This window comes from Candoia aspera, chromosome 11 (genome assembly GCF_035149785.1).
Source record: "Candoia aspera isolate rCanAsp1 chromosome 11, rCanAsp1.hap2, whole genome shotgun sequence".
Lineage (NCBI taxonomy): Eukaryota > Metazoa > Chordata > Lepidosauria > Squamata > Boidae > Candoia > Candoia aspera.
The window spans coordinates 1,007,000-1,023,264 of record NC_086163.1 but is presented as its reverse complement, the minus strand read 5'-3'; the positions used below and the strand labels follow the sequence as shown (position 1 = coordinate 1,023,264).

At 47.5% G+C, this 16,265-nt stretch overlaps 1 protein-coding gene across 1 annotated transcript in view; it reads right to left on the bottom strand.

The window, feature by feature from the left end:
* PLEKHG4 (pleckstrin homology and RhoGEF domain containing G4) overlaps positions 1-13,449 on the bottom strand; it is a 65,027-nt gene extending 51,578 nt beyond the window's left edge. Inside the window, 4 exon segments of the mRNA XM_063313071.1 lie at positions 6,622-8,617; positions 10,992-11,059; positions 11,062-11,179; positions 13,429-13,449. Of these exon segments, the coding sequence (XP_063169141.1) occupies positions 6,622-8,617; positions 10,992-11,059; positions 11,062-11,179; positions 13,429-13,449 (2,203 nt within the window).
* Positions 13,450-16,265: the final 2,816 nt, after the last annotated feature.

Below are 16,265 nucleotides of genomic sequence, written 5' to 3'. Positions count from 1 at the left end.
GTGATCAGTGGACTCTTCTTGTTGAACAGGGTGTAGACCAGTTCGAGTGTTGTTGAACTTGCATGGTGAGTCTCATGTGGCATAAGCTATTTACTAGTCATGTCCAGTGGGACCATGTTACAATACGTGATATTTTAAGGTTAGAACAAGCAAGAAGCGAGTTCATTTGTTACATTAAAAACTATAAATATTGATATTCACGATGTTTGTTCCAAGTGTATCTATAGTTGTTTAATATGGGGAATCACTATTTCATTCATAATGTTTTATTTAGTTACAATTGTGGAATGACAAAGTTACCCATGTAATAGCAATTCTCTATATGAATCACCCGTATGCACACCATGAATGAACACATACAGTTTTTAAAATTCTTTTCTTTTTCCTGTATTATGTTTGTTCTGATATTTATTGAATTTATTATTTATTTATTTTCATTGTGTTTTACAAAAATATCAGTCCACAACAAATTAGAATTAAAACAAAGTGGTCCTTCACTACAGATAGTTTGAGAAGTATGGGGTTAGATTAAAGCCTTGGGACATCTAGTTGCTGAAGTTGCCATGCAGGAAAATAAAATTTGAAGCTGCAAAGATAGAATTACAATAGGAACATGGAACGTAAGAAGCATGAACATGGGAAATGGTATACTAAAGGACACCAGTGGAGAGATGGTAAGCAATTCAAAGAAGTTCAAACAAAGATGGGGGGAGGATACTGAAATTATGCAGTAGAGATGTCAACAAGCTTCAGCTCAACCCTGGCAAGACTAAATGGCTTTGGGTTTTGGACCCACTGGGATCTGAGAATTTACTATCTTTAGTTCTGGAAGTGGTGGCACCACCCCAGGCAGACTCTGTCCACACTCTGGGGGCCCTTCTGGATTCACACTCCTGCTCGATGAGCAGGTTGCAGTCATGGCTAGGAGGGCCTTTGCGCAACTTCGGGTTGTGTGCCAGTTGCACCCATTCCTGAATCAGGGGGGCGTATGCTCAGTCATTCATGCCCTGGTCACCTCTGGCATAGATTACTGTAACGTGCTGTACATGGGGCTGCACTTGAAGAGCATCCAAAAGCTTCAGGTGGTACAAAATACAGTGGTGAAGGCAGTTATGTGTGCACCTAAATCAGTGCATGGTCCACAAGCTCCATTTGGTTCTGGGTTCTAAAGTCCTACATGGTGTGGGCTGGGTTATCACTGCCTCTCTCTAATCACATCTACCTGTCCTATCAGATGCAACAGGAAGGGTACGTTGCAGGTCCCATCCATGAAGCCACGTCATCCGATGGGACCCCTTTTCTGCCACGGCACCTGCCCTTTGGAACATCATTCCCCCTGAGGTCAGATTGGTCTCAACCTTGCTGACCTTCCAGAAGGGCCTGAAGACCTGGCTTTGCCATGTGGCCTGGGGATCTGGTAAGGTGGGTATGGAGCCCACAAAGTGAATATATTGCTAGGGAAGTTGAGTGCACTCTCACACAGAACACTTTTTAATGTTTTTAGTGGTTTTTAATGATTTTTAAATGATTTTTGTTGTTACATTTTTGGCTGTTTTGTTGTATTGTTTTTGTGTTTTCAACTCTGTACGATGCTCAGTCATGTATGTGAGATGGGCAACTATATAAATTTACCAAATAAATAAATAAAAACTTCCAAGATACCTTTAAAGATATTTCCTATTTATCCTCTAGGACTGGATGATGAAATAAAGTCAGCACTCTGATCATTACCAAGTCAGTAGGCTATAGGGGTCAGTGCACAGACCAACAGCAATGAAGGAGACTTAACAAATTGTGCGAACTATCAGATCCTTGATTTCACATGTTTGTAAAATAATGCTTAAGGTCAACCAATTAGATTAGATTAGAGCCCTACATGGAAAGAGATGCCAGGTGTTCAAACTGGCTTTAGAAAAGGCCAAGGAACATGCAACACTATTGCTGGTGCATGTGGGATAATGTAAAGAATACCAAAGTCGAAGAATACCAAAAATACATCAATATGTGCTTCATTGATTATTGAAAGGCCTTTGATTGTGTCAGTCATGTCAAGCTGTGGAATATCCTTAAGAAAATAGGAGTCTCAGATCATCTCATATCCTCATGCAAAACCCAGAACATCTCTCGCTCCTCATGGCAGGACAGATTGGCTCCAGGTCAGCAAAGGAATGAAACAAGGCAGTGTACTCTTCCCTTATTCATTCAACCTATATGCTGAATACATATTGAAAGAGGTTGGATTGGAAGAAGGTGAATGTGGTTTCAAAACTGGAGAAAGAAACATGATAATCTGCACTGTGCTGATAACATTATTCTGGCAGCTGAAAATGCAAGTGATCTGCAAGAAAGTCATGGACACAGTGAAAAAGTGAGACTACAATTAAATATAAAGAAGACCAAACTCACGACAACAGGTCCAGCAACCAACCTTAGAATTGACAATGAAGATACTAAAGTGGTGGATATCTTCAAGGTTTTTGGGGTGGGAGGGATACTCCATTTTATTGCCAAGTATCTTTGAAAGAATATAAAAAATAAATGATACAAGTGGAAGAATCAGGTACAGCTGGTGAAATACAGGTGGATGAACAAAAAATCTGAAATAACATAAAATTAATATATTCCAATGCATCATTAGAAACTTAAGATATTGTAAGATATTTCATATCCATTTTCTAATAAAAATTCACATATACCTCTTGAACTTTAAGCTAAAAGTGTTTGATTATCACAGTTCAAGTTACTAAAAAAAGACTGCAGATAGTAAATAATAGATTCATTAAACACTGTAAATTATACATCAGATGAAGATATGAAGTCTAAAACTCAAATTTTGGATGTGGCATAATTCCATGTAGATAGTTTTAGCTTTTTAGGATTGTCTATTACCCATAAAGGAACCAGGAATCAAGAAATATGCCATAGACTACCACTAGCAATGAAGGCCTTGCAAAAGGTGTTTGGATACCATGCTATGACTAGACCTGCAAAGATCAGAATTGTGCAGGCAGTGGATTTCCCTGTGACACTCTATAGAAGCGAAAGTTGAAACTGGAGGAAGCAGGATAGAAAGAATATTGACACTTTTGAATTTTTTTGAAGTTGGTGTTGGAAAAGACTTCTGAGAATACAATGGATAGCCAAGAAAACAAAGAAATGGATCGCAGAACAAATCAATCCCAATTGAGGCACAAATGACCAAGCTCAAATTATCATGTTTTGGATACATTACGCAGAGACCAAGATTTCTGGAAAAGTCCATAATGCTGGGAAAAGTAGAAGGAACAAGAAGAGGATGACCAGCATCAAGATGGATAGACTCAATTATAGCAGCGATGGGAGCACTGGTGGAAAACTTAAGGTCCAGGTCGGGAAGATATCATCTTGGAGAAGGTCTACCTATGTAGTTGCTAAGAGTCAACACTTATCTGATGACATATAATTGATCAATCAGACAATCATGTGCTAAAAAACTAACTTCCATGTGACTTGATGTATTCTTTGCTTTAGCACACTGTCAATAGAGTGCTAAACTGTACAGAGAAAATAAAAAAGTCTACACTGGCATTTAACTTTCTCCTCTCTGCACAAGAGATGACTAATGGAGATGACAAAGATTAGTCTCTTTACAATGTTAGCAAAAAGCAGCTTTGAGAGTCATTTGCATCAAGAACAAGAGGCATATTTATCCCACCTTCTTCAGTGCCCTTTTCCATAATAAAAATGCCTCCCCCACATCTCCTGTTGCCTTGTTAACGGAGATTCACATGCTAACTACTATATATCTGAGAGCCAGTTTGAGGTAGTGGCTAAGGCACCACCCTAGAAACCGGGAGACACATTATGGCACAAAGCCAGCTTGGAGGCCTTGGGCCAGTCCCTCTCTCTCAGCCCTAGGAGGGAGGCAGTGGCAAACCACTTCTGAAAAATGGTGGATGGGGTGGCACTGCCCCAGACAGACCCGGTGAGTAACTTGGGGGTCCTCCTGGACTCACGGCTCCCGCTCGAAGAGCCGGTGGCTGTTGCGGCCAGAAGGGCCTTTGCACATCGTGTTGTACGCCAGTTACGCCCTTTCCTGGACCGGGAGGCCCTTCGAACAGTCACTCATACCCTTGTTATCTCCCATATTGACTACTGCAATGCGCTCTACATGGGGCTACCCTTGAAGAGTATCCAGAAGCTTCAGCTGATCCAGAATGCAGCCACGCGGGCTGTTTTTGGTGCCCCCAGAATGGCACATGTAACACCACTGCTGTGTGAGCTGCATTGGGTACCAGTTTGCTTCTGGGTCCAATTCAAGGTGTTGGTTATTACCTTTAAAGTCCTACATGGCATGGGACCTGGTTACCTGAGGGACCGCCTCTTCCCCATTACATCAACCTGTCCCACCCGATCGTGCAGAGAGGGCATGCTGCGGACCCTGTCTGTGAGAGAATTTCATCTGGTGGGGTCCAGGAAGCGGGCCTTCTCTGCAGTGGCCCCCGCCCTGTGGAACATGCTGCCCCCGGAGGTGAGATTGGCCCCATCGCTCCTGGCCCTTTGGAGGAGTCTGAAGACCTGGCTCTGCCGCCTCACTTGGGTGGAGAGGGGAATAGATCTACATGGGGATGGTTGCTATAGACCACTCCTCCCACACTTGGACTGTCTTAGATTCTTCGCCACCTGGATTCTTTATTTTTACCTTTATTTATATTATTTATTATTGTATTTTATACTGTGTATTTTATGGTTGTTGTTTTTAATCAATTGTTGTAAACCGCCCAGAGTCCCCTGATGGGAGGAGATGGGCAGGGACAAAAGAGATAGATAAATAAATAAAAACCCTGCCAAGAACCCTACAGAGACTTGTCCAGACAGTTTCCAAGAATCAGACATGGTTGAACAGATGTAAAAAAAAAAATCCTATATATCTACAAAGCACAACATGCATCAACCTCTTGAAAAAAATTAGTCTTTGGGAAAACTCAAGGCAGAAACTTTAGTGAAGCACTTCACTGAGGTTCCTTTCACACAGAAGGGCAGCACTGACCTCAAATTAGAGTCACACCTTTATCAGCCCACACGCCATGTGACTTTTCCTTGCAAGCTTAGCTGATCGACTTTTGGCTCAGCTGCCACTCCAGAGAAAGCTCCAAAAAGACAGAGTTGCAGTATTTTCTCTGGAGCTGCAGAATTGGCAGTTTCCCATCTGTTTTTCCTCCTAGCTGCAAAAGCAAGCGAAGCCAGGAAACAGCGGGGGGGCTGGCTAGAGCACTGATTCTCCCCTCACTCATGTAGCCCTTGACAGCCATCCTATCCTCCTCCCCAGCCTCTGGGAACAGCAATGGGGGCTCGCTGGGCAGCACCAAACTGTTCTAGCTGGTAAGAAGGGCAAGGCCCCGAGAAAGAGGTTACAGGATACGTTAAGCCACTCTGGATGGCTCACGGGAACACAGAGGCCCTCTCATGCAGCTCCTTACGCATGATCAGTGGCCCTTCTGGGCAGCCCCCACTTCTGATTAACACTCATCAGAAATTCACAAGAGTTACCCACTGTAACGTTTAGTAAATATTTAGCGCTACCAGAAATTGTAACTAACTGCAGTCAGTGAACTGCATGAGACAGGGTAAAAAGGTATTTTTTATCCACCAAAGGGACAGAAATCCATAATTTGCCATACAGACTAAAAATTGCTTTTTAGATGGACCAAAAAGTGAACTGAAAGCTGAAATGGTCAGAATTGTTGCTTCATCATTTTAAAAAGTTTTTCCCAGCCAATGACAGTGATATCTCAGCAGGGAAGAAATTTACAGGGGATGAGATACACAGCTTTTCTTGGGCAATTGTTCACAAAAAAGGGACAAAAGTTTTCGATCATGTTATCACAATTTTTGTTGCATTGCTAAGTTTTGGCAGTATAATCTGGGAGTTCTAGGTTACCCACTCCTGATTTAGCAGAGTAATTTCCAAGATGCACATTTCTATACACAGTTAGCAAGTCCATTCCTGGGCAATAAAACTGAAGTCACCAGTACAATGCCCACGTATGGACAACTCCCTTGGCCCTACCCAGGCTTTGTGCCCTTCCTATTTTGAGGAGGAAAAGACCTCAGTTTAGAGTATTAAATTGGAAGTTAGCATGCTGCAAAGTAAAGAGACAGCCACCAGCATTAACTTCATTTCCAATAAGGCCAGATGACCCCATAGGCATTCTTAGAAAACAAAAATCAGCTTACTACAGCCTAGAATGACTACTGCTGTTCTTTAAACATGCCCAATTTGCCCAGCAAAAAAAAACAAAGTAAACTAAAAATTATAGGAAGCATCCAGGGGGCTACAGGGAGTTTGGCCTGGTAATTAAGTGACCTTCCAGGTCCAGTATGGCAGCTTTGTCACGAATGGGCAAAACCCATCTGAGGTAATTCTTTGTGGTAACACCCCATGGCATGTTTTCAAAATTCTAAATATGTCCACCAGCCAAAAAGGTTGGTGACCTCCGCAATTAACCATTAGAGAGCTATAAGCTTGAATTCCCTTTCCTGCCCTTCTCATGTTCTTGAAAGAGGCCCGACCTTGCACACTCAATCCGTCACGAAACCATTTCTCAAGCAAACTGCAGAAAGTACCTTAATGAATCATACCTGTGATCTGATCCCCATGTGAGATATGCTTGGTGTAATCTGGCAACTTCGCAGCTGGTTGGAGTTCTGGGAGTGGGGCTGCCATGGAGTTTGTCTCTGGCTCGTTGCGCTGAAACTGGTATGGTGTTCCAAGGACAGACTTGTGTCCAACTTCCAGGAAGGCCCACATGCCTGACTCCTCCTTTGGGGAAGGAGCCTGGCTGCCCTGTCCTCTTTGCAGAGTCAAGCTTTCCACCTTCTTGGAAATCCCTATCAACAAAGCGTTTGGTGTGCTTGACAGACGCGGCTGATCCACACAGCATGGTGCAGCACTGTCTTGGTCAATGGTGCTGCGGGTGCCCCCTGCCTGTCCAACTACTTCCGCTAAGGGACTGTTGCTGTTTTCTCTCCCTGCTGTTCTTGGGCTGTTCAGCACTGCCTCAGAAAGGGGAAGCAGAATGCTGCCTTCCACTTGCTGTGGACAACAGTCCGTATTCTCCTGCCCTGCCTTCTGGGGAAGGGATCCTTCTGACTGCCTTTTCGGGATTAAAGGGTCTCCGGAATTAAGCTGCCACTCATTCTTAGGGAGCGTTGGTTTAGTCTGCCATTGGTGACTTCCCTCCATGCTTATTCTATTGCCCAACTCTGTTAACTGGTCCACTCGCATTCCTTCCATCTGCTCTAGAGGTTGTAGCTGTTCTAACCATTCAGGACACTGGCCTTTAACTTCTGCTGACTGTTTCTGTGAGAAGTCATTGTCAGCTCCCCTCGTACTTGAAAAGGATCCTATCTGGGATGATTTGGTTATGGTTGGAGAAAAAGCATTTCTCTCCAGCCTTAGTTTGGAGCTGTCAGAATCCTCCTTGCAGCTGCTCCTCTCCCACTCTGTCAGGAGACTGCTGCCCATTCTGCCTATACCCAAAACATCAGGATAGGACGCGGAAGGCTTGGGTGACTCTAAGCTGCCTCCTGTTGTGTCGGACGTCCCCGTCCCTGGAGTCTGACCTTCAGCATCCTCTTCATCCTTGTAAGTGCACATGGCATACCTCCGATCAGGCTCATGTTCTGGCTGTGCCTGTAAGGCCTTGGCAGAAGGCGGCTCCTTAATGATAGAGGACACAGGGGGAATCAAAGAGGCTGGAAGTTTTTCTGCATCTCCAGGATGTTTCAGGAATAATTTGTCACATTGTGTTTCATTATTTACAGAACATGCAACATTAGCAGTCTGCATGTCAGAAGTCCTCAGCTGCCCAGATGGCACTGATGCGACAGCCGAACCAACACGATTTCTCCAGCAAAGACTATTGTTCTGGCTGTGCTCCTGGCTGTCCTTGGCTCTCAGCCAATGGAAAGTGCTGGGCTGAGTTAAAGATCCTTTGGGAGGCCCAAACATAGGCAGTGAGACACCTTTCAGGCCCACCTACTCTCCTTCCAGATCACATTCACAGTCCTTCCCAAGCTCGGGGCTCCTACATTGCTTATCAGCAGGCTCATTCGTCACAGTTGCAAATGAGTTGGTCTCATGGAAAAGGCCAGGTCCCTCTGAAAGACAGCTGCTTTGGGGCTCCTCCACTGGAAAGGCCAGAGCAGAAGACTTCTCAGTCACTGGGGCAAAACGTGCGTTCTTTTTATTTTCCTCAGTTGTTTGGGACTTACTGATAAATTCTGGAGTGACTATTTTGTCCCAAGGCACTCGGAATATTTCACCATCCGTGGCTGACAAGCAGTTTTCCAATGCAGTTCCCAGCCACTTTCTGTTGAGGGAGTTCAGCCATTCCACAGAGAAGACAGAGGTGCGAGAGGCCTCAGGTACCACAAGCAACTCCACATTGTGTCTGTCCTTGGCCAAGAATTTCGCTATGATCCGTGAAGACTTTTCCCAGTATGGAACCACTTGCAAGTGAAAGGCCCCCGGTCTCAAGATCCACCAACGGAGAGAAGCCAGCTGGATTACAATCTTCTCATGAATGCAAAGGGGCCGGCCCTTGTGCCGGAAGAGCAAACCCTAATACTGAACCTTATGGAATGAGAAAAACCAGGTGAATTGTCTGCAAGTAGTTTCTCAACAAGGGATAATACAATACCACCCCACCCACTCATGGGGAATTGATGCCATAATTATAAGCATCCCATAATTTAGGGAAAGGTATTTCAGATTGATAGTAGCTTAAATATATTATTAAACCTGACAAACACTTATGCAGGTGAGCATCGGTTATTCTCTATAAGAATAAGCAAGCTATCCATACTTGTGGAATAAGGCAGAACTTATTAACTTACTACTTTCAGAAGGGCTGTGTGCGTATTTCAGAAAATTATTCAGATGATGAAGACCTTGTGTGACCACCACACCAGTCTTCTACTAATTAAAGCTGATCTATCTTTCGTTAGGCTTCCACGTGAGGCTAACAAAAGATGTGACTGTTTGAAAAGTCACTTAAAGACTTATCTCATTAAAGCAGATGCACCTTTTTTCCATCTCATGTAAAATCCTGACAAAAGATAGGCCAGCTTTAATCAGTAGCAAAGGGGTGCTGTGCTCACCCTTAAATGAAGTCTAAAGCAATTCTTCCAAATCATTTTGAAGCACGTATAGTCATAGTTTTCAGTACAGTAGTATTATCCTTCATTTTGAAAGTTCACTTCCATGCTTAAATAACATGCACCAAGATGTTGAAATCCAGCTGGAAATATCAAGTGCTACTGAGTACAGCAGCTACGGGGGCAAGCAGAATTTGTCAATTTGATAACATTTTAAGTGATTCCTCCTTTGAAAATAAGTTATGTGAAAATAAGTTTCCCAAAGTATGAATTTAAGATGAATACTATTTTGGAAAGATGACTGGGCCCAGCAAAAGCCAGGATAATACTTTAATTAAGAAATATTTCCTAAAGGAAATTTTGGAGAGATGGCACATTCTGGTACAGATTTCCATTTTTATTTATTTAACAAAAAATGTAGCCCACCCCAATCCAGAGAGACTCTGGGCATCAAACAATACAGAAAAAGTGCATTGAAAAAAGAACCTAATCAAGTAAAACAGTCCATTTTTATACCTTTAATGATGCCTTTTCAGGTTGCCTTTGCACATGGCTCTGCTCCCAGAGAACAGCAGAGGGAGCAAGAAAAGCATTGGTCCTGAGGCTACAGAGGGAAACGCTGACTAGAAGCAATGGATGCCAGAGTATCAGGAAGGATGAATTTAACTGGGCTCCGCTCTCCCCAGTGACAAGAGGAACGGGCAGAGAAATTGGCAGGAGATCTCTTGTAGAACTTTTCAGCTGCCCTCCCCCTCCTCCAAAGGAGACTGATGACCTCAGTTGCTCAAGCCTTTAGGGTGCATGTTGAGTCTTTCCTTGCTATGGGCAGTTCCCAGCTTTTGGATCTGCACCCATGAACAAGCCTCATTAACTGCTTGGGAAAGGTGCTTTATTTGAGCAAGGATAAAAAAAAGGAACTTAAGCCCCACACAGACAAGGGCCAAATAGTGGAAAATAGGCAGATTTAGTCCACTTCCCAGGTAAGCCCAATGGAAAGGAACAAGTTGTGGGGAGGATGGAAGAAGCCATTTGAACCACGGATTCAAGCAGCAGTCTTGGCCAAGTTCTGTGGTCATGCTTAAGCCTGGAAAATGAGCACCGCCACTGCCCCCAGGCGGGACCCTCAACTTTGCTGGCATTGTACACAACATCACAGCAAAGTGAGTTCAAGGTATCTGAATCTCTTGGCATTGCCTCTGTAAGAATATTGCCACAATGCAATGTCTGTGAGATGGGCACCTATATAAATTTGATAAATAAATGAGTGATAACTAAATAAATAATCCATAAATTAATATTTGCAGTACTGACACAGAAACTTTTTCTGCTCACTTATGAGAGAACTGTTCGAGAATCCAGGCAAACCTATTCAAGGGAGTGATGCTCCTGTCACACGTGCCCTATTTCTTTTCTCTTTCTTTTTTGCATAAACAGCAGAAGAAAGCCACAGAATACATATTTTTGCTGCTAATAGTCAGGCATTTGACATTTGTTGCATGGCAGCAGATGACATAAACCTGCTCTCTAACACTTGCAGTTTTTTGAAGAGTCATCTGCAAAAGCATTATTTTGGTAAATACAAGTTATACACGTTTAATATGATGAACATCTGACAGTTCAGGTCCCTGAAAGCTTCTGCAATATTTTTCTCTTCACTTAGGAATGAGTGGGGCAAAGAATCGTAATGCGATGGACAAACCTGATGGTTTCTTGGCTACAGACCTGGCGTGGCTATGAGGTTCCGGTAGCCTCCCCACCCGCCGTCCTTCCTAGGGGTGCTGGTGAGCCTGGGGGAAGGCCTTCTGGGTCCTCGTGCTAGCAGGTCCTTCCGGATGCAGCAAGGTACTCACACAGGCATCCTGCTGGACCCACCGCAAGATGTGCTTGGCTGGAATCAGGAAGTCGACAAGGCTGTCCTCCCGTACATCTTCTCCACCACACCAAAGGCCTGACAGAGGAATGTAGCTGGTGTGACCTCAAGGGGAGGACAAGGTGCCAGGAGGATCTTCTGGATGCAGACGTCCAGCGACCGGGAGTCCTACCAAGAGGAGGAGGAGGAGAGGCAGCAGCTGGCAACCGTGTCTCCCAGGCTACGGCCTGAAGAACAGCTGCGGGGCCTCCTCCTTACTCCAAACCCAACCCTCCCAAGCACAGCCCCGGGACCACCAGGGCGCAGCGCTCGGCTGCTCTCGACAGAGTGGTGGCAGACAGCTCACACTGCAAAAACTTTCCTGACTGAGCAGGGTGTGGCTCCCATTAAGCTATTATTATTATTGTAACTTGTGAGGGAATATATGGCACGTGCATGTGAGCATGAGAGAAAGAGGCAGAAGAACGTGCACCAGAATGCTTATTTACTATTTACTTGTATGTATAAGACTCACAAAAACAGATTCTCAGACATCACACTACTGCTGGGAAATTTCACACCGCCACAAGACATCCCTCGGCACAGACTCCAGCACAAGTCCCCCTCCCGACCAACTGTGAGCAATGGCATGGGGAGCAAGTTCTAAGCACCAGGGTGGCTGTTCAGCACACCGACGGTGTCCTGGAATCACGTGTCAGGATAATAAACTCAGTTTAGGCTCAAGAATTCTTTATTGCTATACCAATCCCCTTCATTCGGGACGTATTATACAGATAAAACAAATGCAGATGATACCACTTTGATGGCTGAAAGCGAAGAGGAACTGAGGAGCCTTATGATGAAGGTGAAAGAAGAAAGTGCAAAAGCTGGCTTGCAGCTAAACCTCAAAAAAACCAAGATTATGGCAACCAGCTTGATTGATAACTGGCAAATAGAGGGAGAAAACGTAGAGGCAGTGAAAGACTTTGTATTTCTAGGTGCGAAGATTACTGCAGATGCTGACTGCAGTCAGGAAATCAGAAGACGTTTAATTCTTGGGAGGAGAGCAATGACAAATCTCGATAAAATAGTTAAGAGCAGAGACATCACACTGACAACAAAGGCCCGCATAGTTAAAGCAATGGTGTTCCCTGTAGTAACATATGGCTGCGAGAGCTGGACCATAAGGAAGGCTGAGCGAAGGAAGATCGATGCTTTTGAACTGTGGTGTTGGAGGAAAATCCTGAGAGTGCCTTGGACTGCCAGAAGATCAAACCAGTCCATCCTCCAGGAAATAAAGCCAGACTGCTCACTTGAGGGAATGATATTCAAGGCAAAACTGAAATACTTTGGCCACACAATGAGAAGACAGGACACCCTGGAGAAGATGCTGATGCTAGGGAGAGTGGAGGGCAAAAGGAAGAGGGGCCGACCAAGGGCAAGGTGGATGGATGATATTCTAGAGGTGACGAACTCGTCCCTGGGGGAGCTGGGGGTGTTGACGACTGACAGGAAGCTCTGGCGTGGGCTGGTCCATGAAGTCACGAAGAGTCGGAAGCGACTGAATGAATAAACAACAACATATGGATTGCATGATTTGCCCTTATACTAGTGTCAAGTCCCATGAGGATTAGAATACGTGACAGGTGAGAGGCAAAGGCCAGCACAGAGACGCAGTTAAGGAGGCACAAAGGGCGGGTATTGTCTGGGGACAGAGAGAACCGTTCCCATTTGTCTCTCTTGTCCAGAGCCCCTTCAGGCTGATGTGGGCATTCAGCAGTCCACAGCTCACACATCTGCAGCCATCACAAAGGCTAGGAACTCTAACTAGCTAGGGCTGCTCCACACGCTGCACAAATTCACAGGTTCTGAATGCTAACAGGAAGGCCACTGCAGAACACTGCACATCTGACTACTTCACTGTATGAGACAGTGCTCTTAGCAGACTGTGGTTACTCCGCCAGGGGAAAAGAACGGCAGCCAGATTTACCACCTCCCGGTCTGTAAAAACTTCTGCTGTGGCTTCAGTGCTGCAAGGGCTAAGAACCAGGATTGTGCAGCATCAGCAGTTCTGCTCACACACACACACACACACACACACACCCTAACAACAATTAATTTGTCATCTCCAAATAAATCCAAAGAACCTCCTACTTCACAGAATTTGCTTCAGGCATGAGAGTTTGCCATTTCCTTGATGATTAAGGCTGATTTGTGCACTTCAAAGAAAATCTCCTAATAAAAAGTCCAAGTTATTATGTCAGAGAAAGCCCTCCAATTTACTGTTTCCTCAAGTGCTAGCTCTGGAGATTTCATTCAGAGATTCCTTCAGACAAAGCCACCCTGCCAGCCTTTCGTACAGCCCTGAAAACTTGGCTCTTCCTCTGGGCACTGGGACAGGGTGTTTGATGAGCCCACCTCTAACGGTGGAGTCGAACCTGGTTTGGCCTCAGTTGCATTGTGTCTTCTGTTGTTTTATTTGGTTACTTTCTGTTTTAATTCTACGCAAGCCACCCAAAGTTGCATTTTGCCAGTTATGGCAGCTATGAAACTTGATTAAGACATACATGTAAAATCTGGGAAAGCTACTGTGGTGTAACACAGGAGTGCTAAGCTAAAACTGAGAAGATCCAGATTCAAATCCACACTCATCCATAATGCTGAGTTTGTGGCAACTGTCTCCCAAACTAATCGCTCACAACTATATGAAGTTGTGATTACACAATGGGAGGGGGGGGCATGAATTCCTTGGAAGAACTAGTAGGGAAACGACTTGAGTTTTGAGAACTATTCTGCGTTGGTCAAGCTCCACGTTGAGTACCACGACCAGTTCGAGGTACTTCAATTTAAGAACAATTCAGCAAACTCAGATGAGTTTAGAGAAGAGCCGTAAGGATAACTGGCACTCCTCTGACCTGAGGCCCACTGCAGGCAGTCACTGCCACCCATGCCCGAGAGACAAAAGACAGCACGTCTTATGGGCCACCCTGCCCAGCAAACTGCACACAACGCTTCTGAGTTACACAGCTGGCAGAGTGGGGAGGAAGTCAGGCTGTGTGGCAGGAAGGCCCCGGATGGCACAGAGGAAAGAATCCCTGAAGCCCTTCCTTTTCTCCTTCCTTTTGGAAAAGCCCCTTCTGCCCTCCCCGATGGCGCCATTCAGACACTGTGGTTTTTCCTTCCTACAGACTGGAACTGGCTGAAGTAAGATGCAGTTCTTCAACCCTGAGCCAATTTTTTTTCCCTTTGAGCTAGGAGCTGAATAGGGACAAACAAACCTAGGAAGCTAAAGGGCTAGGGGAAAACAACAGCGTAGCTGAGTGTACCTAAAACCTGCAGCAGCAAAGGCCCGCAATGCTCTGCGGCTGCCAAAAGAACTAATACAATCATGGGCTGTATCAACGAAGTATGATGTCAAGATCACCGGAAGGGGCAGCTCCGCTCTGCGCTGCACTGGCAAGCCTCTCCAGTTCTGGTCACTACAGTACAAGAAAGATCCTGAGGGAGTAGAAAGAGCGCAGGGAAGAGCAGTGTCTACAGCAAAGGGTCTGGAAACCAATGGCGGGGGAAGCTTTAGAGAGAGAGATCCAAACCAAAATAAGGAGGAATTTCCCCACCAAGTAAAGAGCCTGCCGTTCAAGCCGTGGGTCTGGGACGTTAGGAAGATTCCTGCTCTGGGTGGGCCGGAGGTCGGATCTGAAAATCCCGGGTCCCTTCCAGCCCCAGGACCCCAGCAGCCCAACGGCAGCCAGGCCTCCCAAAAGACCCCCTCAGGCCGGCAGGACGGCCAGAAGGGGCTCCTGGGGCGGCCGAGGGCGGCGGTGGCGGTGCGCCCCACCCCGGCTGGGAATCCAGGGCCGCCGCCGACCCACCCGGCGAAGAGGGCCGGCGCGGCCCTCCCCGGCAGAAGCCCCGCCGACAGGGGCCCCGCCCGCCGCTCCCCCCAGGCCCCTCACCAGGCAGCCGGCCCCTCCGCGGCCTCCGGCTGGCCGGGCGCTGTGGGCGGCGGGCCAGAGCCCGCGGGGGCCGGGCGGCGCCCCCCTCCGCCACGGAGCCGCGGGGGCCGGGGGCCGGGCGCCCGTTCCCAAAGGCGCCTTCGGCCCCGTCTGGAAGGGGGCGCCGGAGCCCCGCGGAGAGGCGTCTGCCGCCCGGGGCCCCCAAGCCTCCCGCCGGGCAAGGGCGCCGGCTTTCCCCGGGCGGCGAGGCCGGCGAAGGCGAGGCCGGGCTTTCGGGCTCCGGGCACCCCTGCTGGCGGCGCCTGGTCCTTCCTGGCCGCGGCGTCGCGCACGCCCACGGACGGGGAGCGTCTAGATGCCCTCCAGAAACGGGGCGCGGGCTTCCACCGTCCTCCGCCCCGCCCTCCGGAGCTCAGCCCCGCCCCCTCCCGCTCCCCCCACCGCGGCCCAGGCCTTCCACCGCCGGCGGGCGCCATCTTGCGGTTGCCGAGCGGCGCGGCGGCAGGGGCTGCCGAGACAGGCTGCCTGGAGGGGGGCACCGGAGGCCATCTAGTCAGCATCCGCCCGGCAGGAGGGCGAGAAGGGCGCCCGGCGGGTAGCTTCCAGGCAGACGCCTTCTCCCCCGGTCAAGTCCTACAGGCTGAGGGTGGGAGGGGACCTTGCGGTCTTCTAGTCTAGCCCTGCCCCGGGCAGGAGCCCTTAGACCGCTCCGGACAGCCTTTGCTTGCGACCCTCCAGGGACGGAGCCTTCCACGACTTCGGGCTGTTCTCACGCCCAGGAAATTCCTCCTCATTTGGAGTCTGGATCTCCCTCTGCGAAGCTTCCACGGGTTGGCTCCTGTCCTGCCCGCTGGAGCTTTGCAGAGGAGATCCACCGCTCTGCCCTGGAAGACTGGACGTCTGCATCCACACGCCTTCTCTCCTTTGGGCCAGACGGACCCAGTTCCCGCAACGCTCTTTGCAGGATTTGGCCCCCAGGCCCCTCACCCTCTCGGTGGCTCTGCTGGGCACACCGTCCAGTTCCTCGGGCCCTTCCTGCCTCGCGGCGACCAGAACCGGACACAGGATTCCAGGGGCGTCTGACCAGCACAGCCCAGACTGGAATGATCCTGAGACCATCCCTCTGTTGATCCAGCCCCAAACTGCACTGGCTCTTCTGGCGGCTGCGGCACACTGCTGGCTCGCACTTAGTCTCTGGTTGAACGAGACAGATTCTTCCCAGAGGTACTGTGCTGCGTCTTGCACCTGTGCATCTGTTTCTTCCTGCCAAAGTGCAGAACTTGACGTTTCTCTCCACTGAACAACTTCTTGTTGGATAG